Genomic DNA, 18,421 nt, shown 5'->3' on the forward strand with positions numbered 1-18,421 from the left:
GTAAATGAAAAACAATCCAAATACAGTTGTATAACATGGCAGAAAGCATTGATTTCAAAACCTCTAGAAACTTGTTACATGTTGCTCCATTTAGACTCAATTGAGATGAGTATCAACTATAGCAGTGGTTTGCATGTTTGAAAGAGAGATGGGCAGCTCAGCACTCTAGTGTAGAACATTACCAAGGGTCCACCCTATACTGTAATAGTACATGATAGTGGTTCCGAGATATAACATTTTAGTTATCTTAGTGTATCAGCATGACAAAATATAAATAACACAAATTAAGAAAGATTTCCTTTAAAGGCCATTTATTAGAAAAGTTGTCCACTTTTACCTCTACTACAGTAAACCAACTGTCAAACAATTACACACATCTTGTTTCTGTTTCCTTCTGTTTCTTTCTGTCTTCAAAAGAAACAAAGATGTATTACATAGTTATGATATTAGTTGTAATGCATATCAGTATGTGGTTGACAGCTAGACATTACAGGACAGTAGTCAGCCACATCACACAAACACATCCCAATGATCTAAGAATCTCCCTGAAACATCTTCTTCCTGCCGTCCATGCCAGCCTTGTCGTCAATGTTCTTACGCCAGTCACCAACGTCACGCAAATCCTTATCCTGTGATGATAGAAAGGGTGAGAAGACATTGAAGGGTGGAATGTTAAGGCGTAAAGTTCATTCAACATTGACAATGTCTCCCGATGCAAATAATCTGTAATATATTGTGTTAGCCTAATGGACAGATACTCACCTCTTTCTTCTCGTCCTTCTTCACTTGTTTTAGGTTGGATCTCAGATCCATGGTCACCTTGTGCTTGGAGCCCAGCAGAGCCTGGAGCATAGCATCAGCAGACATACGCACTTTCTTCAGGGCTGGCTTCTTGAACTTGCCCCTCATGTCAACGATTTTTATGTTTAGGTCTATAACCTGGTGGGTGGAATTTTTATACAGGAAAATCAGTGATTCAGGAGGGCTCAACGGAGGAAACATATGCAAAGTTTGGACACACCTACTCATTGCAGGGTTCGTCTTTATTTTCACTATTTTCTACATTGTAGAATAATAGTTCAGACATCAAAACTATGAAATAACACATATGGAATTATGTAGTAACCAATATATTTTATATTTCAGATTCTTCAAAGTAGCCACCATTTGTCGTGATGACTGCTTTCTGCAGTGATACACCATCCCATCTGGTTTGAGCTTAGTGCAACTATAATTTATTTTTCAACAGGAAAATGACCCAACACACCTCCAGGCTGTGTAAGGGCTATTTGACCAAGAAGGAAATAGATGGAGTTCTGCATCAGATGGTCTGGCCTCCACAATCAACCGACCTCAACCTAATTAAGATGGTTTGGGATGAGTTGGCCCACAGAGTGAAGGAAAAGCAGCCAACAAGTGCTCAGCATATGTGAGAACTACTTCAAAACTGTTGGAAAAGCATTCCAGGTGAAGCTGGTTGAGAGAATGCCAAGAGTGTGCAAAGTTGTCATCAAGGCTGGTGGTTGGAGCGTTGGACTAGTAAATGAAAGGTTGCAAGATCAAATCCCTGAGCTGACAAGGGAAAACTCTTATTCTGCCCCTTAACAAGGCAGTTAACCGACTGTTCCTAGGCCGTCATTGAAGATAAGAATTTGTTCTTAACTGACTTGCCTAGGCTAAGGGTGGCTACTTAGAAGACTCTAAAACATAATTAGATTTGTTTAACACTTTTTATATTACTACATGATTCCATGTGTTATTTCATGGTTTTGATGTCTTTAATATTATTATGCAATGTAGGAAATAGTCAAAATAAAGAAAAAACCTTGAATGAGTAGGTGTGTCCAAACTTTTGACTGTTACTGTATATACAGTATACACAGTACATTCAAGCAGTGTAGATGACGGGGAGGAGACAGGACAAAAAAATTATTTTTAAGCCTTGAGAGACAAGCCTTGAGAGACAAGACAAAAAATGTAAGTGCCTTTGAACGGGCTATGGTAGTTGATGCCAGGCGCTCCGGTTTGAGTGTGTAAAGAACTGCAATGCTGGCGGGTTTTTCATGCTTAACAATTTCCTATGTGTATCAAGGATGGTCCAACACCCAAAGGACACCTTGTAGAGTCCATGGCCAGACGAATTGAGACTTTTTTGAGGGCAAAAGGGGATGCAATACTAGGAAGGTGTTCCTAATGTTTTGTAGACTCATATATACAGTGGGGCAAAAAAGTATTTAGTCAGCCACCAATTGTGAAAGTTATCCCACTTAAAAAGATGAGAGAGGCCTGTAATTTTCATCATAGGTACACTTCAACTATGACAGACAAAATGAGAAAAATAATCCAGAAAATCACATTGTAGGATTTTTTATTAATTTATTTGCAAATTATGGTGGAAGATAAGTATTTGATCACCTACAAACAAGCAGGAATTCCTGCTTACACAGACCTGTAACTTTAGGCAGACCTCTATAGAACATGTGTGGGCAGAACTGAAAAAGAGTGTGTGAGCAAGGAGGCCTAAAAACCTGACTCAGTTACACCAGCTCTGTCAGGAGGAATGGGCCAAAATTCACCCAACTTATTGTGGGAAGCTTGTGGAAGGCTACCCAAACGTTTGACCCAAGTGAAACAATTTGAAGGCAATGCTACCAAATAATAATTGAGTGTATGTAAACTTCTGACCCACTGGGAATGTGTTGATAGTAATAAAAGCTGAAATCATTCTCTCTACTATTATTCTGACTTTTCACATTCTTAAAATAAAATTGCAATCTTAACTGACCTAAAACAGGGAATATTTACTAGGATTAAATGTCAGGAATTGTGAAAAATTAGTTTAAATGTATTTGGCTAAGGTGTATGTAAACTTCCGACTTTATATACTGTATATATACACACACACACACGCACACGCACACACACACACACACTACCGTTCAAAAGTTTGTGGTCACTTAGAAATGTCCTTGTTTTTATACCACCCCTACATTGTCACAACACAACTGATTGGGTCAAACGCATTAAGAAGGAAAGAAATTCCACAAATTAACTTAACAAGGCACACCTGTTAATTGAAATGCATTCCAGGTATCTTCCTCATGAAGCTGGTTGAGAGAATACCAAGAGTGCACTAAGCTGTCATCAAGGCAAAGGGTGGCTACTTTGAAGAATTTTTGGTGACTATATGATTCCATATGTGTTGTTACATAGTGATGATGTCTTCACTATTATTCTATAATGTAGAAATAGTAAAAATAAAGAAAAACCCTGGAATGAGTAGGTGTGTCCAAACTTTTGACTGGTACAGTATATATCAGTAATATATAACAGTATATATCCAAACCCTTAATTGTATTAGAATATAATATGTATCTCAACATTTTTTGATTAATGTGGATGCTACCATGATTACAGATAATCCTCAATGATTAATGTGGATGCTACCATGATTACAGATAATCCTCAATGATTAATGTGGATGCTACCATGATTACAGATAATCCTCAATGATTAATGTGGATGCTACCATGATTACAGATAATCCTCAATGATTAATGTGGATGCTACCATAATTACAGATAATCCTCAATGATTAATGTGGATGCTACCATGATTACAGATAATCCTCAATGATTAATGTGGATGCTACCATGATTACAGATAATCCTCAATGATTAATGTGGATGCTACCATGATTACAGATAATCCTCAATGATTAATGTGGATGCTACCATGATTACAGATCATCCTCAATGATTAATGTGGATGCTACCATGATTACAGATAATCCTCAATGATTAATGTGGATGCTACCATGATTACAGATAATCCTCAATGATTAATGTGGATGCTACCATGATTACAGATAATCCTCAATGATTAATGTGGATGCTACCATGATTACAGATAATCCTCAATGATTAATGTGGATGCTACCATGATTACAGATAATCCTCAATGAATCGTGAAAAATTATGAGTGAGAAAGGTTGGTCAAAGATCATACTCCCAAGACATGCTAACCTCTCCCCATTACCAGTAACAATTCATCCAGGAATGTCCATAACCATGGAAGCATCCACATTATCGTAGCAGTGTTTAGAAACATATATTCTTATTTACAATAAAAGTGACTCCAAAATGACAGAATACATTATTTAACATTAATTTCTATTTGGCACAAAATAATCTGAAACACAATGAAAACGAACTGAAAATGCATCCAACAAGATTGTACGGTCCCAAACTTGATGTAGTCATTGCGTGCTAGGAAAATGGGACCAAATGGGACCAAATGCTGAACCTTTGAGTACTTAATTTATAATTTTGTACCCTACCTTTGAGAAAAAATGACATTACTTGTTAAACAATATCTCTTTCTCTGAGCAATTGTATTAGTATAAAACTATATCATTTCCTTGTTTTTTTTTTGCATAAAATATGGCTCAATATTTTAATGATATATTTTATACAGTCATTATTGCTCATCTTTATCAAGGGTGTCAATCATTTTTAACCTCACTGTAAGGTGGGGTCCAACACAACATCTCATTGAATACCACTCTTCATATTTTCAAGCATGGTGGTGGCTGCATCATTGTCATTGGCAAGTACTAAGGAGTTTTTTTTACGTAAAAAATAAACCAGAGGCAAAACCCTAGAGGAAAACCTGGTTCAGTCTCCTTTCCAACAGACACAGTCAAATTCACTTTTCAGCAAGACAATAAGCTAAACCACAAATTAACACTTGAGTTCCTTACTAAGACTTTGAATGTTCCTGAATGGCCTAGTAACAGTTTGACTTAAAATGGCAAGACTTGAAAATGGTTGTCTAGCAATGATCAACAACCAACTTGATACAGATTGAAGAATTAAAAAATAAATAATGTGCTAATATTGTACAATCCAGGTTTGCTAAGCTCTCAGAGACTTACAAAGAAAGACTCACAGCTGTAATTGCTGCCAAAGGTGATTCTAATGTGTGTATACTTATGTTAATTATATATTAGTGTGTTTTATGTTTATTTATTTTTTAAATTGTTAGAATTTTTCTTCCACTTTGACATTACAGTGTATTATGTGTAGATCATAGACCAAAACATGACAATTAAATCCATTTTAATCTGTTAAAATGTTGGTTGGGGTGTGAATACTTTGAAGGCACTGTAAATATATTTATATTGAACCATAAATCAATTAAAAGAGGGTTGCTTACCTCATTGCAAACCATGACTGCTTTGTATTCTAAGTTGTATCTCTCCTCATCAATCACATTAATTTTGTCGTACATCTTTGTGCAAAGGTCCTAATGAAAGAATACAACAAAGAAAAATGTTACCACCAGCATATAATACCTCATTTTATGCATTAACCTCCTTGGTACAGCTGAACCTGATAGAAGCACCGCTCATACATCACGCTGTATCAAGCAGGTATGTTTTCATAGTATCTGTGAATATCTGAATATCATACCACCAAATCATCCTTGGAGTGGGACATCTCCAGAGGAGGGCAGTTCTCTTCCATGTATCTCTCCCGCTCTTTAACTTTCTCTAATGCTTCAGCTTCGAGCAAATCCTTAGCAACTGCCAGCATACAACTCTGGAGACAAATTTATGACAACTTATATTTTGACAGTTGATAAGACGATTGACCAATATCTCCCTTTTGTTTTACTACTTTATAAAAACGTTTTATTACATAAAAAACAAAACACTGAAGGAAGGGCTGAGTGGGATTCCTTACCCTCAGAGTATGCTTACGGCTTGAGGACACATTAAAGGAAGGGCTGAGTGGGATTCCTTACCTTCAGAGTATGCTTACGGCTTGAGGACACATTGAAGGAAGGGCTGAGTGGGATTCCTGTCCTTCAGAGTATGCTTACGGCTTGAGGACACATTGAAGGAAGGGCTGAGTGGGATTCCTGTCCTTCAGAGTATGCTTACGGCTTGAGGACACATTGAAGGAAGGGCTGAGTGGGATTCCTTACCTTCAGAGTATGCTTACGGCTTGAGGACACATTGAAGGAAGGGCTGAGTGGGATTCCTTACCTTCAGAGTATGCTTACGGCTTGAGGACACATTAAAGGAAGGGCTGAGTGGGATTCCTTACCTTCAGAGTATGCTTACGGCTTGAGGACACATTGAAGGAAGGGCTGAGTGGGATTCCTTACCTTCAGAGTATGCTTACGGCTTGAGGACACATTGAAGGAAGGGCTGAGTGGGATTCCTTACCTTCAGAGTATGCTTACGGCTTGAGGACACATTGAAGGAAGGGCTGAGTGGGATTCCTTACCCTCAGAGTATGCTTACGGCTTGAGGACACATTAAAGGAAGGGCTGAGTGGGATTCCTTACCTTCAGAGTATGCTTACGGCTTGAGGACACATTGAAGGAAGGGCTGAGTGGGATTCCTGTCCTTCAGAGTATGCTTACGGCTTGAGGACACATTGAAGGAAGGGCTGAGTGGGATTCCTGTCCTTCAGAGTATGCTTACGGCTTGAGGACACATTGAAGGAAGGGCTGAGTGGGATTCCTTACCTTCAGAGTATGCTTACGGCTTGAGGACACATTGAAGGAAGGGCTGAGTGGGATTCCTTACCTTCAGAGTATGCTTACGGCTTGAGGACACATTAAAGGAAGGGCTGAGTGGGATTCCTTACCTTCAGAGTATGCTTACGGCTTGAGGACACATTGAAGGAAGGGCTGAGTGGGATTCCTTACCTTCAGAGTATGCTTACGGCTTGAGGACACATTGAAGGAAGGGCTGAGTGGGATTCCTTACCTTCAGAGTATGCTTACGGCTTGAGGACACATTGAAGGAAGGGCTGAGTGGGATTCCTTACCTTCAGAGTATGCTTACGGCTTGAGGACACATTGAAGGAAGGGCTGAGTGGGATTCCTTACCTTCAGAGTATGCTTACGGCTTGAGGACACATTGAAGGAAGGGCTGAGTGGGATTCCTTACCTTCAGAGTATGCTTACGGCTTGAGGACACATTGAAGGAAGGGCTGAGTGGGATTCCTTACCTTCAGAGTATGCTTACGGCTTGAGGACACATTGAAGGAAGGGCTGAGTGGGATTCCTTACCTTCAGAGTATGCTTACGGCTTGAGGACACATTAAAGGAAGGGCTGAGTGGGATTCCTTACCTTCAGAGTATGCTTACGGCTTGAGGACACATTGAAGGAAGGGCTGAGTGGGATTCCTTACCTTCAGAGTATGCTTACGGCTTGAGGACACATTGAAGGAAGGGCTGAGTGGGATTCCTTACCTTCAGAGTATGCTTACGGCTTGAGGACACATTGAAGGAAGGGCTGAGTGGGATTCCTTACCTTCAGAGTATGCTTACGGCTTGAGGACACATTGAAGGAAGGGCTGAGTGGGATTCCTTACCTTCAGAGTATGCTTACGGCTTGAGGACACATTGAAGGAAGGGCTGAGTGGGATTCCTTACCTTCAGAGTATGCTTACGGCTTGAGGACACATTAAAGGAAGGGCTGAGTGGGATTCCTTACCTTCAGAGTATGCTTACGGCTTGAGGACACATTGAAGGAAGGGCTGAGTGGGATTCCTTACCTTCAGAGTATGCTTACGGCTTGAGGACACATTGAAGGAAGGGCTGAGTGGGATTCCTTACCTTCAGAGTATGCTTACGGCTTGAGGACACATTGAAGGAAGGGCTGAGTGGGATTCCTTAACTTCAGAGTATGCTTACGGCTTGAGGACACATTAAAGGAAGGGCTGAGTGGGATTCCTTACCTTCAGAGTATGCTTACGGCTTGAGGACACATTAAAGGAAGGGCTGAGTGGGATTCCTTACCTTCAGAGTATGCTTACGGCTTGAGGACACATTAAAGGAAGGGCTGAGTGGGATTCCTTACCTTCAGAGTATGCTTACGGCTTGAGGACACATTAAAGGAAGGGCTGAGTGGGATTCCTTACCTTCAGAGTATGCTTACGGCTTGAGGACACATTGCCTTTCTTGCTATTGGACAAAGGAGAGAAAGTCAGGTTTAGTAACACTCCAAACCAACTCATATTAAATCATGTGTTGAGGACACATTAAAGGAAGGGCTGAGTGTTCCACTGTCCATACGTTCATACTTTTGTTGTTGCTATAAAAAACATCATTCAAACATGGATTTACGTCACAGTGGACACATGTTTTATTTATTTGGTGCAGAGACTATTCCGAATGGGATTCTGATTTAATATGAGTTGGTTTAGACCGTTTTCCAACTTGCTTTAGACACATTTTCATAATGCATTGTAGTCAATGGCAAAATGTGACAACCAATTTTCTCTGTAAGGAAACAAGATATAAAACAATGGTTTGGGGGATCAACTACGAGCCCAGATAGAATAAAAATGAGTCAGCGACCCCTTTGAAACACAACATGCAAACTAATTGGCATATACTTACTCAGCCATCTTAAGTGTTTGGTGTCTTCTATTCCAAAAAATGAAAAACAATAATTATTATGAAATGTGTACTTAAAACAGCCAACATTTTACCAACAATACTTGTATATACTCCATCAGCTATACAATACAATACAACTATATACAGTTCCTGTCAAAAGTTTGGACACACATACTTATTCCAGGGTTGTTCTTAATTATTTACTATTTCCTATATTGTAGAATACTACTGAATACATCAAAACTAGGAAATAACACATATGGAATCATGTAGTAACCAAAAAAATATTATTCAAAGTAGCCACCCTTTGCCTTGATGACAGCTTGCACACTCTTGGCATTCTCACAACCAGCTTCATGAGGTAGGCACCTGGAAACATTTCAATTAGCATGTGTGCTTTCTTAAAAGTTTATTTGTGGAATTTCTTATTAATGCATTTGAGCCAATCAGTTGTATTGTGACAATTTATTTAGCTAGTCAAGTCAGTTGAGAACAAATTATTTTTTTCAATCATGGCCAAGTAGCAGTGGGTTAACTGCCTTGTTCAGGGGTAGAAGGACAGATATTTACCTTGCCAGCTCGGGATCCAATCTTGCAACCTTTCGGTTACTAGTCCAACACTCTAACCACAAGGCTACCTGCTGCCCTGGGGTGGTATACTGAAGATAGCCCTATTTGGTAAAAGACAAAGTCCATATTATGGAAAGAACAGATCGCACTCCACACTGCCCTTTCCCACCTGGACAAAATGAACACCTATGTGAGAATGCTGTTCATTGACTACAGCTCAGCACTCAACACCATAGTGCCCACGAAGCTCATCACTAAGCTAAGGACCACAGGACTAAACACCTCCCTCTACAACTGGATCCTGGACTTCCTGACGGGCCGCCCTCAGGTGGTAAGAGTAGGCAACAACATGTCTGCCACGCTGATCCTCAACACTTAGGCCTCTCAGGGATGTGGACTTAGTCCCCTCCTGTACACCCTGTTCACCTATGACTGCGTAGACAAACACAAATCCAACATCATCATTAAGTTTGCTGATGACACAACACTGGTAGGCCTGATCACCGACAACGATGAGACAGCCTATAGGGAGGAGGTCAGAGAACTGGCAGTGTGGTGCCAGGACAACAACCTCTCCCTCAATGTGAGCAAGACAAAGGAGCTGTTCGTGGACTACAGGAACAGGCCCCCATTAACATCAACAGAGCTGTAGTAGAGCAGGTAGAACGTTTCAAGTTCCTTGGTCTCCACATCACCAACGATCTATCATGGTCCAAACATACCAAGCCAGTCGTGACGAGCGGACTGTTTTCTCTGCTACAGCACGGAAAGCGGTACCGGAGCGCCAAGTCTAGGACCAAAATGCTCCTTAACAGCTTCTACCGCCAAGCCATAAGACGACTGAACAATTAATCAAATGGTGACTGGACTATTACATTGACCCCCCCTCCATTTGTTTTGTACACTGTTGTTACTCGCTGTTATTTCTATGCATAGTCACTTCACCCCTTCCTACATGTACAAATTACCTCTAACCTGTACCTCCTCACACTGACCCGGTACCGGTACCCCCTGTATATAGCCTTTTTATTGATATATTAGTGTGTTACTTTTTATATATTTTATTACTTTAGTTAATTTGGTAAATATTTTATTAACTCTTCTTGAACTGCATTGTTGGTTAAGGGCTTGTTAGTAAACATTTCACGGTAAGGTCTACTACACCTGTTGTATTCAGCATTTCACTGTAAGGTCTACTACACCTGTTGTATTCAGCATTTCACTGTGAGGTCTACTACACCTGTTGTATTCAGCATTTCACTGTAAGGTCTACTACACCTGTTGTATTCAGCATTTCACGGTAAGGTCTACTACACCTGTTGTATTCAGCATTTCACTGTGAGGTCTAATACACCTGTTGTATTCAGCATTTCACGGTAAGGTCTACTACACCTGCTGTATTCAGCATTTCACTGTGAGGTCTACTACACCTGTTGTATTCAGCATTTCACGGTAAGGTCTACTACACCTGTTGTATTCAGCATTTCACGGTAAGGTCTACTACACCTGTTGTATTCAGCATTTCACGGTAAGGTCTACTACACCTGTTGTATTCAGCATTTCACTGTAAGGTCTACTACACCTGTTGTATTCAGCATTTCACGGTAAGGTCTACTATACCTGTTGTATTCAGCATTTCACGGTAAGGTCTACTACACCTGTTGTATTCAGCATTTCACTGTAAGGTCTACTACACCTGTTGTATTCAGCATTTCACGGTAAGGTCTACTACACCTGTTGTATTCAGCATTTCACTGTAAGGTCTACTACACCTGTTGTATTCAGCATTTCACGGTAAGGTCTACTACACCTGTTGTATTCAGCATTTCACTGTGAGGTCCACTACACCTGTTGTATTCAGCATTTCACGGTAAGGTCTACTACACCTGTTGTATTCAGCATTTCACTGTAAGGTCTACTACACCTGTTGTATTCAGCATTTCACGGTAAGGTCTACTACACCTGTTGTAGTAAGCATTTCACTGTAAGGTCTACTACACCTGTTGTATTCAGCATTTCACGGTAAGGTCTACTACACCTGTTGTATTCAGCATTTCACGGTAAGGTCTACACCTGTTGTATTAAGCATTTCACGGTAAGGTCTACACTTCTTGCATTCGGCACATGTGACAAATAAAGTTTGATTTGATTTGAAATAAGCAAAGAGAAACGAACGCCCATCATTACTTTAAGACATGAAGGTCAGTCAATCCGGAACATTTCAAGAACTTTGAAAGTTTCTTCAAGTGCAGTTGCAAAAACCATCAAGCGCTATGATGAAACTGGCTCTCATGAGGACCGCCACAGGAAAGGAAGACCCAGAGTTACCTCTGCTGCAGAGGATAAGTTCATTAGACTTAATTGCACATCAGATTGCAGCCCAAATAAATGCTTCATGGAGTTCAAGTAACAGACACATCAACATCAACTGTTCATAGACGACAGTGCGAATCAGGCCTTCATGGTCGAATTGCTGGAAAGCAACCTAAAGGACACCAACCAATAAGAACAAGAGACTTGCTTGGGCCAAGAAACACAAGCAATAGAGATTAGACTGGTGGAAATCTGCCCTTTGGTCTAAATTTGAGATTTTTGGTTCCAACCTCCTTTGTCTTTGTGAGACGCAGCGGAGTCGTTGAACGGACGATCTCCACATGTGTGGTTCCCAACGTGTCACTTTGCTGGTGACACTGTCAGTAATTGATTTACAATTCAAAGCACATTTAACCAGCATGTCTACCACAGCATTCTGCAGTGATACACCATCCCATCTGGTTTGCGCTTAGTGGGACTATCATTTATGTATCAACAGGACAATGACCCAAAACACCCCTTCACACTGTGTAAGGGCTATTTGACCAAGAAGGAGACTGATCGAGTGCTGCATCAGATGACCTGGCCTCCACAATCACCCGATCTCAACCCAGTTGAGAAGGTTTGGGATGAGTTGAACCACAGAGTGAAGGAAATGCAGCCAACATGTGTTCAGCATATGTGGGAACTCCTTCGAGACTGTGGAAAAGCATTCCTCATGAAGCTGGTTGCAAAGCTGTCATCAAGACAAAAGGTGGCTACGTTTCTCTTTGCTTATTTTAGCTGTTCTTCCCATAATATTGATTTGGTCTTTTACCAAATATGGCTGTCTTCTATATACCACCCCTACCTTGTCACAAACAACTGATTGGCTCAAACGCATTAAGAAGGAAAGACATTCCAAGGCACACCTGTTAATTGAAATTAATTCCGGGTGACTATCTCATGAAGCTGGTTGAGAGATTACCAAGAGTGTGCAAAGATGTCATCAAGGAAAAAGAGTGGCTACTTTGAAGAATCTAAAATATCAAATATATTTTAATTTGATAAATACTTACGGTTACTTTCTGTTTCCATATGTGTTATTTCATAGTTTTGATGTCTTCACAATTATTCTACAATGTAGAAAATAGTAAGCATGAAGAAAAGCCCTGGAATGAGTAGGTGTGTCCAAAGTTTGACTGGTACTGTCTGTATATATATAGAATACATTGAGAATGTTAGACAGGTCAATACAAAACAGTTTCACTTTATTCAAGCACATCGAATAACAACACTCTAGATTGTTTCTAATTTGTGTTATTGAGTCTGTCCCTTCTTATAATTGTCCCCACTCTCCCATAATTCCAACAGGGGCCATGCAGCCAGAAATTACAATGGACGTCTTTGCTTGGGTTTGTAATGGAGACAAGTAATTAGAATACATTCTGAATCCCTTAAACTCAGCAGAATCAATCTTTGGTCTGGGCTCAGGGTGTCCCCGGAGATGGGAACGTTATCTTGAGTTGAGTGGAGGAGATCTAAATTGGTCCTAGATCTTGTCTTAAGTGGCTCTACTTTATGGCAGACTTGTCTCCGAGAGGTCACAGTAAGCCAACACGACAGCTGGTGGTGCCTTCTAGAACATCCCTTAGATGACCAAGACGTTAGGCCACGTTAGGCCAAAAATAACTGCTTCTGCTCTATCAGGTCTGTTCAGTGCACTAACTCAACTGTCTCCACTCTTCATGATTTCATACACTGAATAGATGTATTGTCAAAATAAGTTTATAAGCATCTCTTTTTCTTTCGAGGGTAATGGTGTGCTCAAATTGAGATGAGTTTACTGTGTAATAAACCAGAGCCATGAATGTCTCATAATGCTATTTAAAGGAGTAGAGTTCTCAAAAACTACAGTCCTAGACAGTACATTTCAGACCTGCAGAAGAGCGGGCACTTCACAGAGCTGCACAGTACTTTTAAAATTGGAATAGTATCACTCCGGCTTCAATAAGCTCAATGACACGGGCATAGAGGTATTTACAATACAGCAACTCTTGTGTGCTGACATGTCAGCTGTTCAACTTGCCATGGTATGAGGTCATCTATTGACAAAGACGTATCCTCACTATGCCCATGAACTCCAGTACAGTAACTCAAGTGCTTTGGTCATATCGAAAATCAAAACGCAGGACGTTTTTGCCGCTCTGAAAATGCAGTGGAGCCAATACTGTGAATTAGGTTATACACTGGGTGTACTAAACATTAGGAACACCTTTCCATGACATAGACTGACCAGGTGAATCCAGGTGAAAGTTATGATCCCTTATTGATGTCACTTGTTAAATCCACTTCAATCAGTGTAGAGGGAGTGGAGACAGGTTAAAGAAGGATTTTTGAGACATGGATTGTGTATGTGTGCCATTCAGAGGGTGAATGGGCAAGCCAAACTATTTAAGTGCCTTTGAAATGGGGTGTGGTAGGTGCCAGGTGCACCGGTTTGAGTTTGTCAAGAACTGCACCACTGTTGGGTTTTCACACTCAACAATTTCCTGTGTGTATCAAAAATGCTCCACCACCCAAAGGACATCTAGACAACTTGACACAACTGTGGGAATCATTGGAGTCAACTTGGGCCAACATCCCTGTGGAATGCTTTCGACACCTTGTAAAGTCCATCCTCCAACAAATTGAGGCTGTTCTGAGGGCAAAAGTGGGCGCAACTCAATATTAGGAAAGTGTTCCTAATATTTTGTACACTCAGTGTATGTTCAGATGGCGAATTAGGTGATGTATCAGAGATGTCTACAATGTTGTAACAGGCTGTTTAGTTATCTCCAAAATATGTTGACAGGAAGGAAAACATTTGTAGATCACTTTCAGATTCATGGCTTGTGGTGGTGTACCCTTTCAGCATGTCAAGTCATCAGTCCATATATCAATCATTTACCACCCCATGGATAATTATACAGTTGATGTCTGCTCACTAAAACATATTTAATACACTACTGGAACCTGAGAAACTTTTCTTTATACAAATACTACTATTGAAATGTTACACATCAAGATCCATCAACAACATAAATCAAGAAATACTGCACAAAACAACTGAAATATCAAATGTATTGAAATAAACCAAGTAATTAAGAAATTGATGTTTCCTCTTTAAAACACTGATGTCAATATTTGATCATTTATATTTAAGTCATTTGAACATGGATCATTTTATTGCAATTCAGCCGACTAAATAGGAATAAAACGTAATAGACAGAGAGCATTACCATGTGAAGCAACGACCAAAAACCTTAATTTATGATTATAGGAAATAAATCAATATTTCCAAAACATTCTAACACTCTTGGACATTCTAACACTCAATGTTAATAGCCAATAAAAAAAATGAGTAATCACATTCAAATACAATTCAAATGCACAATACAATTCTCAAACATTTCACATATTCAAATGCATTTCACACGCTAAAATCTTTTTTCCTCCACCAACAGGCATATCACTATAATACTACAAGTACTCATGAATAAGTTGGCGCAAAGGCGTCATGCTACTATATAGTAATTAAGACACTATTCCTCTGGATAGTTTCTAACTAGATAGAAGCACAGAACAGAGACAGACTGGATGGTTCTCACCTTGGAACTGAGGAGAGCGGCACAGGCTTGTTAAGGGATGTCCAACTGACTGACTGACTGCAGGCAGCTCAAGTGTTAAGAAGGTATATATTGCATTCTCTGATCACTCTCTATAATCCTACATTCTCATTATGGAAGCGGATTACAGACCAAACCAATGGGCTGACAAGGTCATGAAATACAGTACAGTGTTTCCCTGTTCGCTCCCCTCCCCAGCGTCTCCATTATAAATAACCCGTCCTTCAAGATTGTTGTTCTTATTTCATTATATTTTATTTAGCATATGCCATCACCCATAAGAAGCAGAGAGGGGTAGAACTTTAAAGGCCACTCACATCAACAGTAATAGAGAATGCTGTAATTCACACACATGCAGTATGTTCAGAACACCAGACGTGCAACTGTCTGGCATCCATGTTGTATATTGTAAAAGGATGACAAACTATTAAACTGGTCATACCTCGGAGGAGTCATGTGTCTGGGATTGATGTCCGTGCCTCCTGAGGCGCCCAAAGGACCTAATGACAGTTCTGTCACTTTCGGATCTCTTACTGAAAGAAAAGTAAGATAGACAAGGATTTCAAGGATGATTTATGGATATTTATTTTACTACAAACTCAAGTTTTCATTATGGATGAAAGAATTAACCTTGCAAACATATTGAGTGCTACTTGGAAACATTAATCAGCACTACCTAAATACTAATCAGTTCTCACATTGAGCACTCTATTTTAACAAACCTAATGCAATGGTAAATCTATGCGATCACAGTAGCACTATAGGTCTGGGTGTATGTACAATATTTAGGCTATTTTCACAGCCATTACCATGAGTGCAATAGCTGGAAGTGGTGCAAAAGGGCTGGGTTTTGACCAATAAACAAGTCGGAGGTGTGTCACGGGTTTGTCCACTCATGGCATTCCATGGCTTAATACTGCATTCATTTGTCTCAAGATTTGTAAGTTATTGACACCAGTGTGTCATGAACAATATTTGCATAAGCAGCAATAATGGAATTCAAAATAAAAGCCCCCCATTACAACTCATGCAAACCAATAGAAATTGTGAAAAAATGGACTAAATAATACTACACAAGCTTGGAGTGTTGTTATATAAATTAAATTAAATTAAATTTGTTAGTTGAATTTGCACGGGGGGCATTGCATTGGGGGCATACTTACAGTGGCAAGAAAAAGTATGTGAACCCTTAGGAATTACCTGGGGTTTTGCATAAATTGGTCATCAAATTTGATCTTCATCTTGACCGTCCTGCAAAGATTACTGCAAGAGTACAGTGCAGAATGCTCAATGAGGATCAGAAGAATCCTAGAGTGTCAGCTATAGAGACTTACAGAAATCTCTGGAACATGCTAACATCTCTGTTGACGAGTCTATGATACGTAAAACACTAAACAAGAATGGTGTTCAACGGAGGACACCATGGAAGAATCAACTGCTGTCCAAAAAAAAAACATTGCTGCATGTCTGAAGTTCGCAAAAGAGCACGTAGATATTACACAGCGCTTCTGGCAAAATATTCTGTGGACAGATTAAACTGAAGTTGAGTTGTTTGGAAGGAACACACAACACAATGTGTGGAGAAAAAAGGCACAGCACACCAACAACACGGAACCCCACTAATCCTACCGACTGAAACGCACGAGGTGACTAATAACAGACCTCCATCCCCTCTACCACACGGAACCCCACTAATCCTACCGACTGAAACGCACGAGGTGGCTAATAACAGACTTCCATCCTATGACAGCTTGCTATCGATGGCCCGGCTAGCTATCTAAATCGCCGTGACCCCAACCAACCTCACTACTCACTAGACCCTTTTGATCACTCGACTAAGCATGCCTCTCCTTAATGTAAATAAGCCTTGTCCATTGCTGTTCTGGTTAGTGCTTATTGGCTTATTTCACTGTAGAGCCTCTAGTCCTGCTCACTATACCTTATCCAACCTATTAGTTCCACCACCCACAAATGTGATGACATCTCCTGGTTTCAATGATGTTTCTAGAGACAATATCTCTCTCATCATCACTCAATACCTAGATTTACCTCCACTGTATTCACATCCTACCATAACTTTTTCTGTACATTATACCTTGAAGCTATTTTATCACCCCCAGAAACCTCCTTTTACTCTCTGTTCCAGACGTTCTAGACAACCAATTCTTATTGCTTTTAGCCGTACCCTTATCCTACTACTCCTCTGTTCCTCTGGCGATGTAGAAGTGAATCCAGGCCCTGCAGTGCCTAGCTCCACTCCTATTCCCCAGGTGCTCTCTTTTGATGACTTCTGTAACCGTAATAGCCTTGGTTTCATGCATGTTAACATTAGAAGCCTCCTCCCTAAGTTTTTTTTATTCACTGCTTTAGCACACTCTGCCAACCCGGATGTTCTAGCTGTGTCTGAATCCTGGCTTAGGAAGACTACCAAAAATTCTGCAATTTTCATCCCAAACTACAACATTTTCAGACAAGATAGAACTGCCAAAGGGGGCGGTGTTGCAATCTACTGAGAAGATACCCTGCAGAGTTCTGTCCTACTATCCAGGTCTCCACCTCTAAAAACAAGTCTCTCACCGTTGCCGCCTGCTATAGACCACCCTCTGCCCCCAGCTGTGCTCTGGACACCATATGTGAACTGTATGCCCCCCATCTATCTTCAGAGCTCGTGATGCTAGGCGACCTAAACTGGAGAACATGCTTAACACCCCAGCCATCCTACAATCTAAGCTAAGAACCTACCCGGTACCTCCCCAAAGCCTTAAACACAGGCACCCTCATAGATATCATCCTAACCAACTTGCCCTCTAAATACACCTCTGCTGTCTTCAACCAAGATCTCAGCGATCACTGCCTCATTGCCTGCATCCGTAATGGGTCAGCGGTCAAACGACCTCCACTCATCACAGTCAAACGCTCTCTGAAACACTTCAGCGAGCAGACCTTTCTAATCGACCTGGCCGGGGTATCCTGGAAGGATATTGATCTCATCCCGTCAGTAGAGGATGCCTGGTTATTTTTTTTAAATGCCTTCCTAACCATCTTAAATAAGCATGCCCCATTCAAGAAATGTAGAACCAGGAACAGATATAGCCCTTGGTTCTCCCCAGACCTGACTGCCCTTAACCAACACAAAAACATCCTATGGCGTTCTGCATTAGCATCGAACAGCCCCCGTGATATGCAGCTGTTCAGGGAAGCTAGAAACCATTATACACAGGCAGTTAGAAAAGCCAAGGCTAGCTTTTTCAAGCAGAAATTTGCTTCCTGCAACACTAACTCAAAAAGGTTCTGGGACACTGTAAAGTCCATGGAGAATAAGAACACCTCCTCCCAGCTGCCCATTGCACTGAAGATAGGAAACACTGTCACCACTGATAAATCCACTATAATTGAGAATTTCAATAAGCATTTTTCTACGGCTAGCCATGCTTTCCACCTGGCTACTCCTACCCCGGTCAACAGCA

General features: G+C 40.6%; 1 protein-coding gene across 4 annotated transcripts; it reads right to left on the bottom strand.

The window, feature by feature from the left end:
* Positions 1–289: 289 nt before the first annotated feature.
* On the bottom strand, positions 290–15,026 carry LOC109867533 (troponin I, fast skeletal muscle-like). Of its 4 annotated transcripts, none has more exons than XM_031801124.1 (7): positions 14,937–15,026; positions 8,425–8,451; positions 7,944–7,986; positions 5,475–5,603; positions 5,218–5,307; positions 763–939; positions 290–629 (listed from the first exon to the last, which is right to left on the bottom strand). In XM_031801124.1, the coding sequence occupies exons 2-7, from the start codon at positions 8,430–8,432 to the stop codon at positions 534–536; spliced, it is 543 nt and encodes a 180-aa protein (XP_031656984.1). In that variant the 5' UTR covers positions 8,433–8,451; positions 14,937–15,026; the 3' UTR covers positions 290–533. The 4 variants fall into 4 exon arrangements, with proteins under 4 accessions (XP_031656984.1, XP_020312320.2, XP_031656985.1 ...); XM_020456731.2 differs by having other exon boundaries at positions 8,425–8,448; positions 14,937–15,000; XM_031801125.1 differs by lacking the exons at positions 7,944–7,986; positions 8,425–8,451; positions 14,937–15,026 and adding an exon at positions 5,992–5,997.
* Between the last annotated feature and the right edge of the window lie 3,395 nt (positions 15,027–18,421).

Source organism: Oncorhynchus kisutch, linkage group LG22 (genome assembly GCF_002021735.2).
Source record: "Oncorhynchus kisutch isolate 150728-3 linkage group LG22, Okis_V2, whole genome shotgun sequence".
NCBI lineage: Eukaryota > Metazoa > Chordata > Actinopteri > Salmoniformes > Salmonidae > Oncorhynchus > Oncorhynchus kisutch.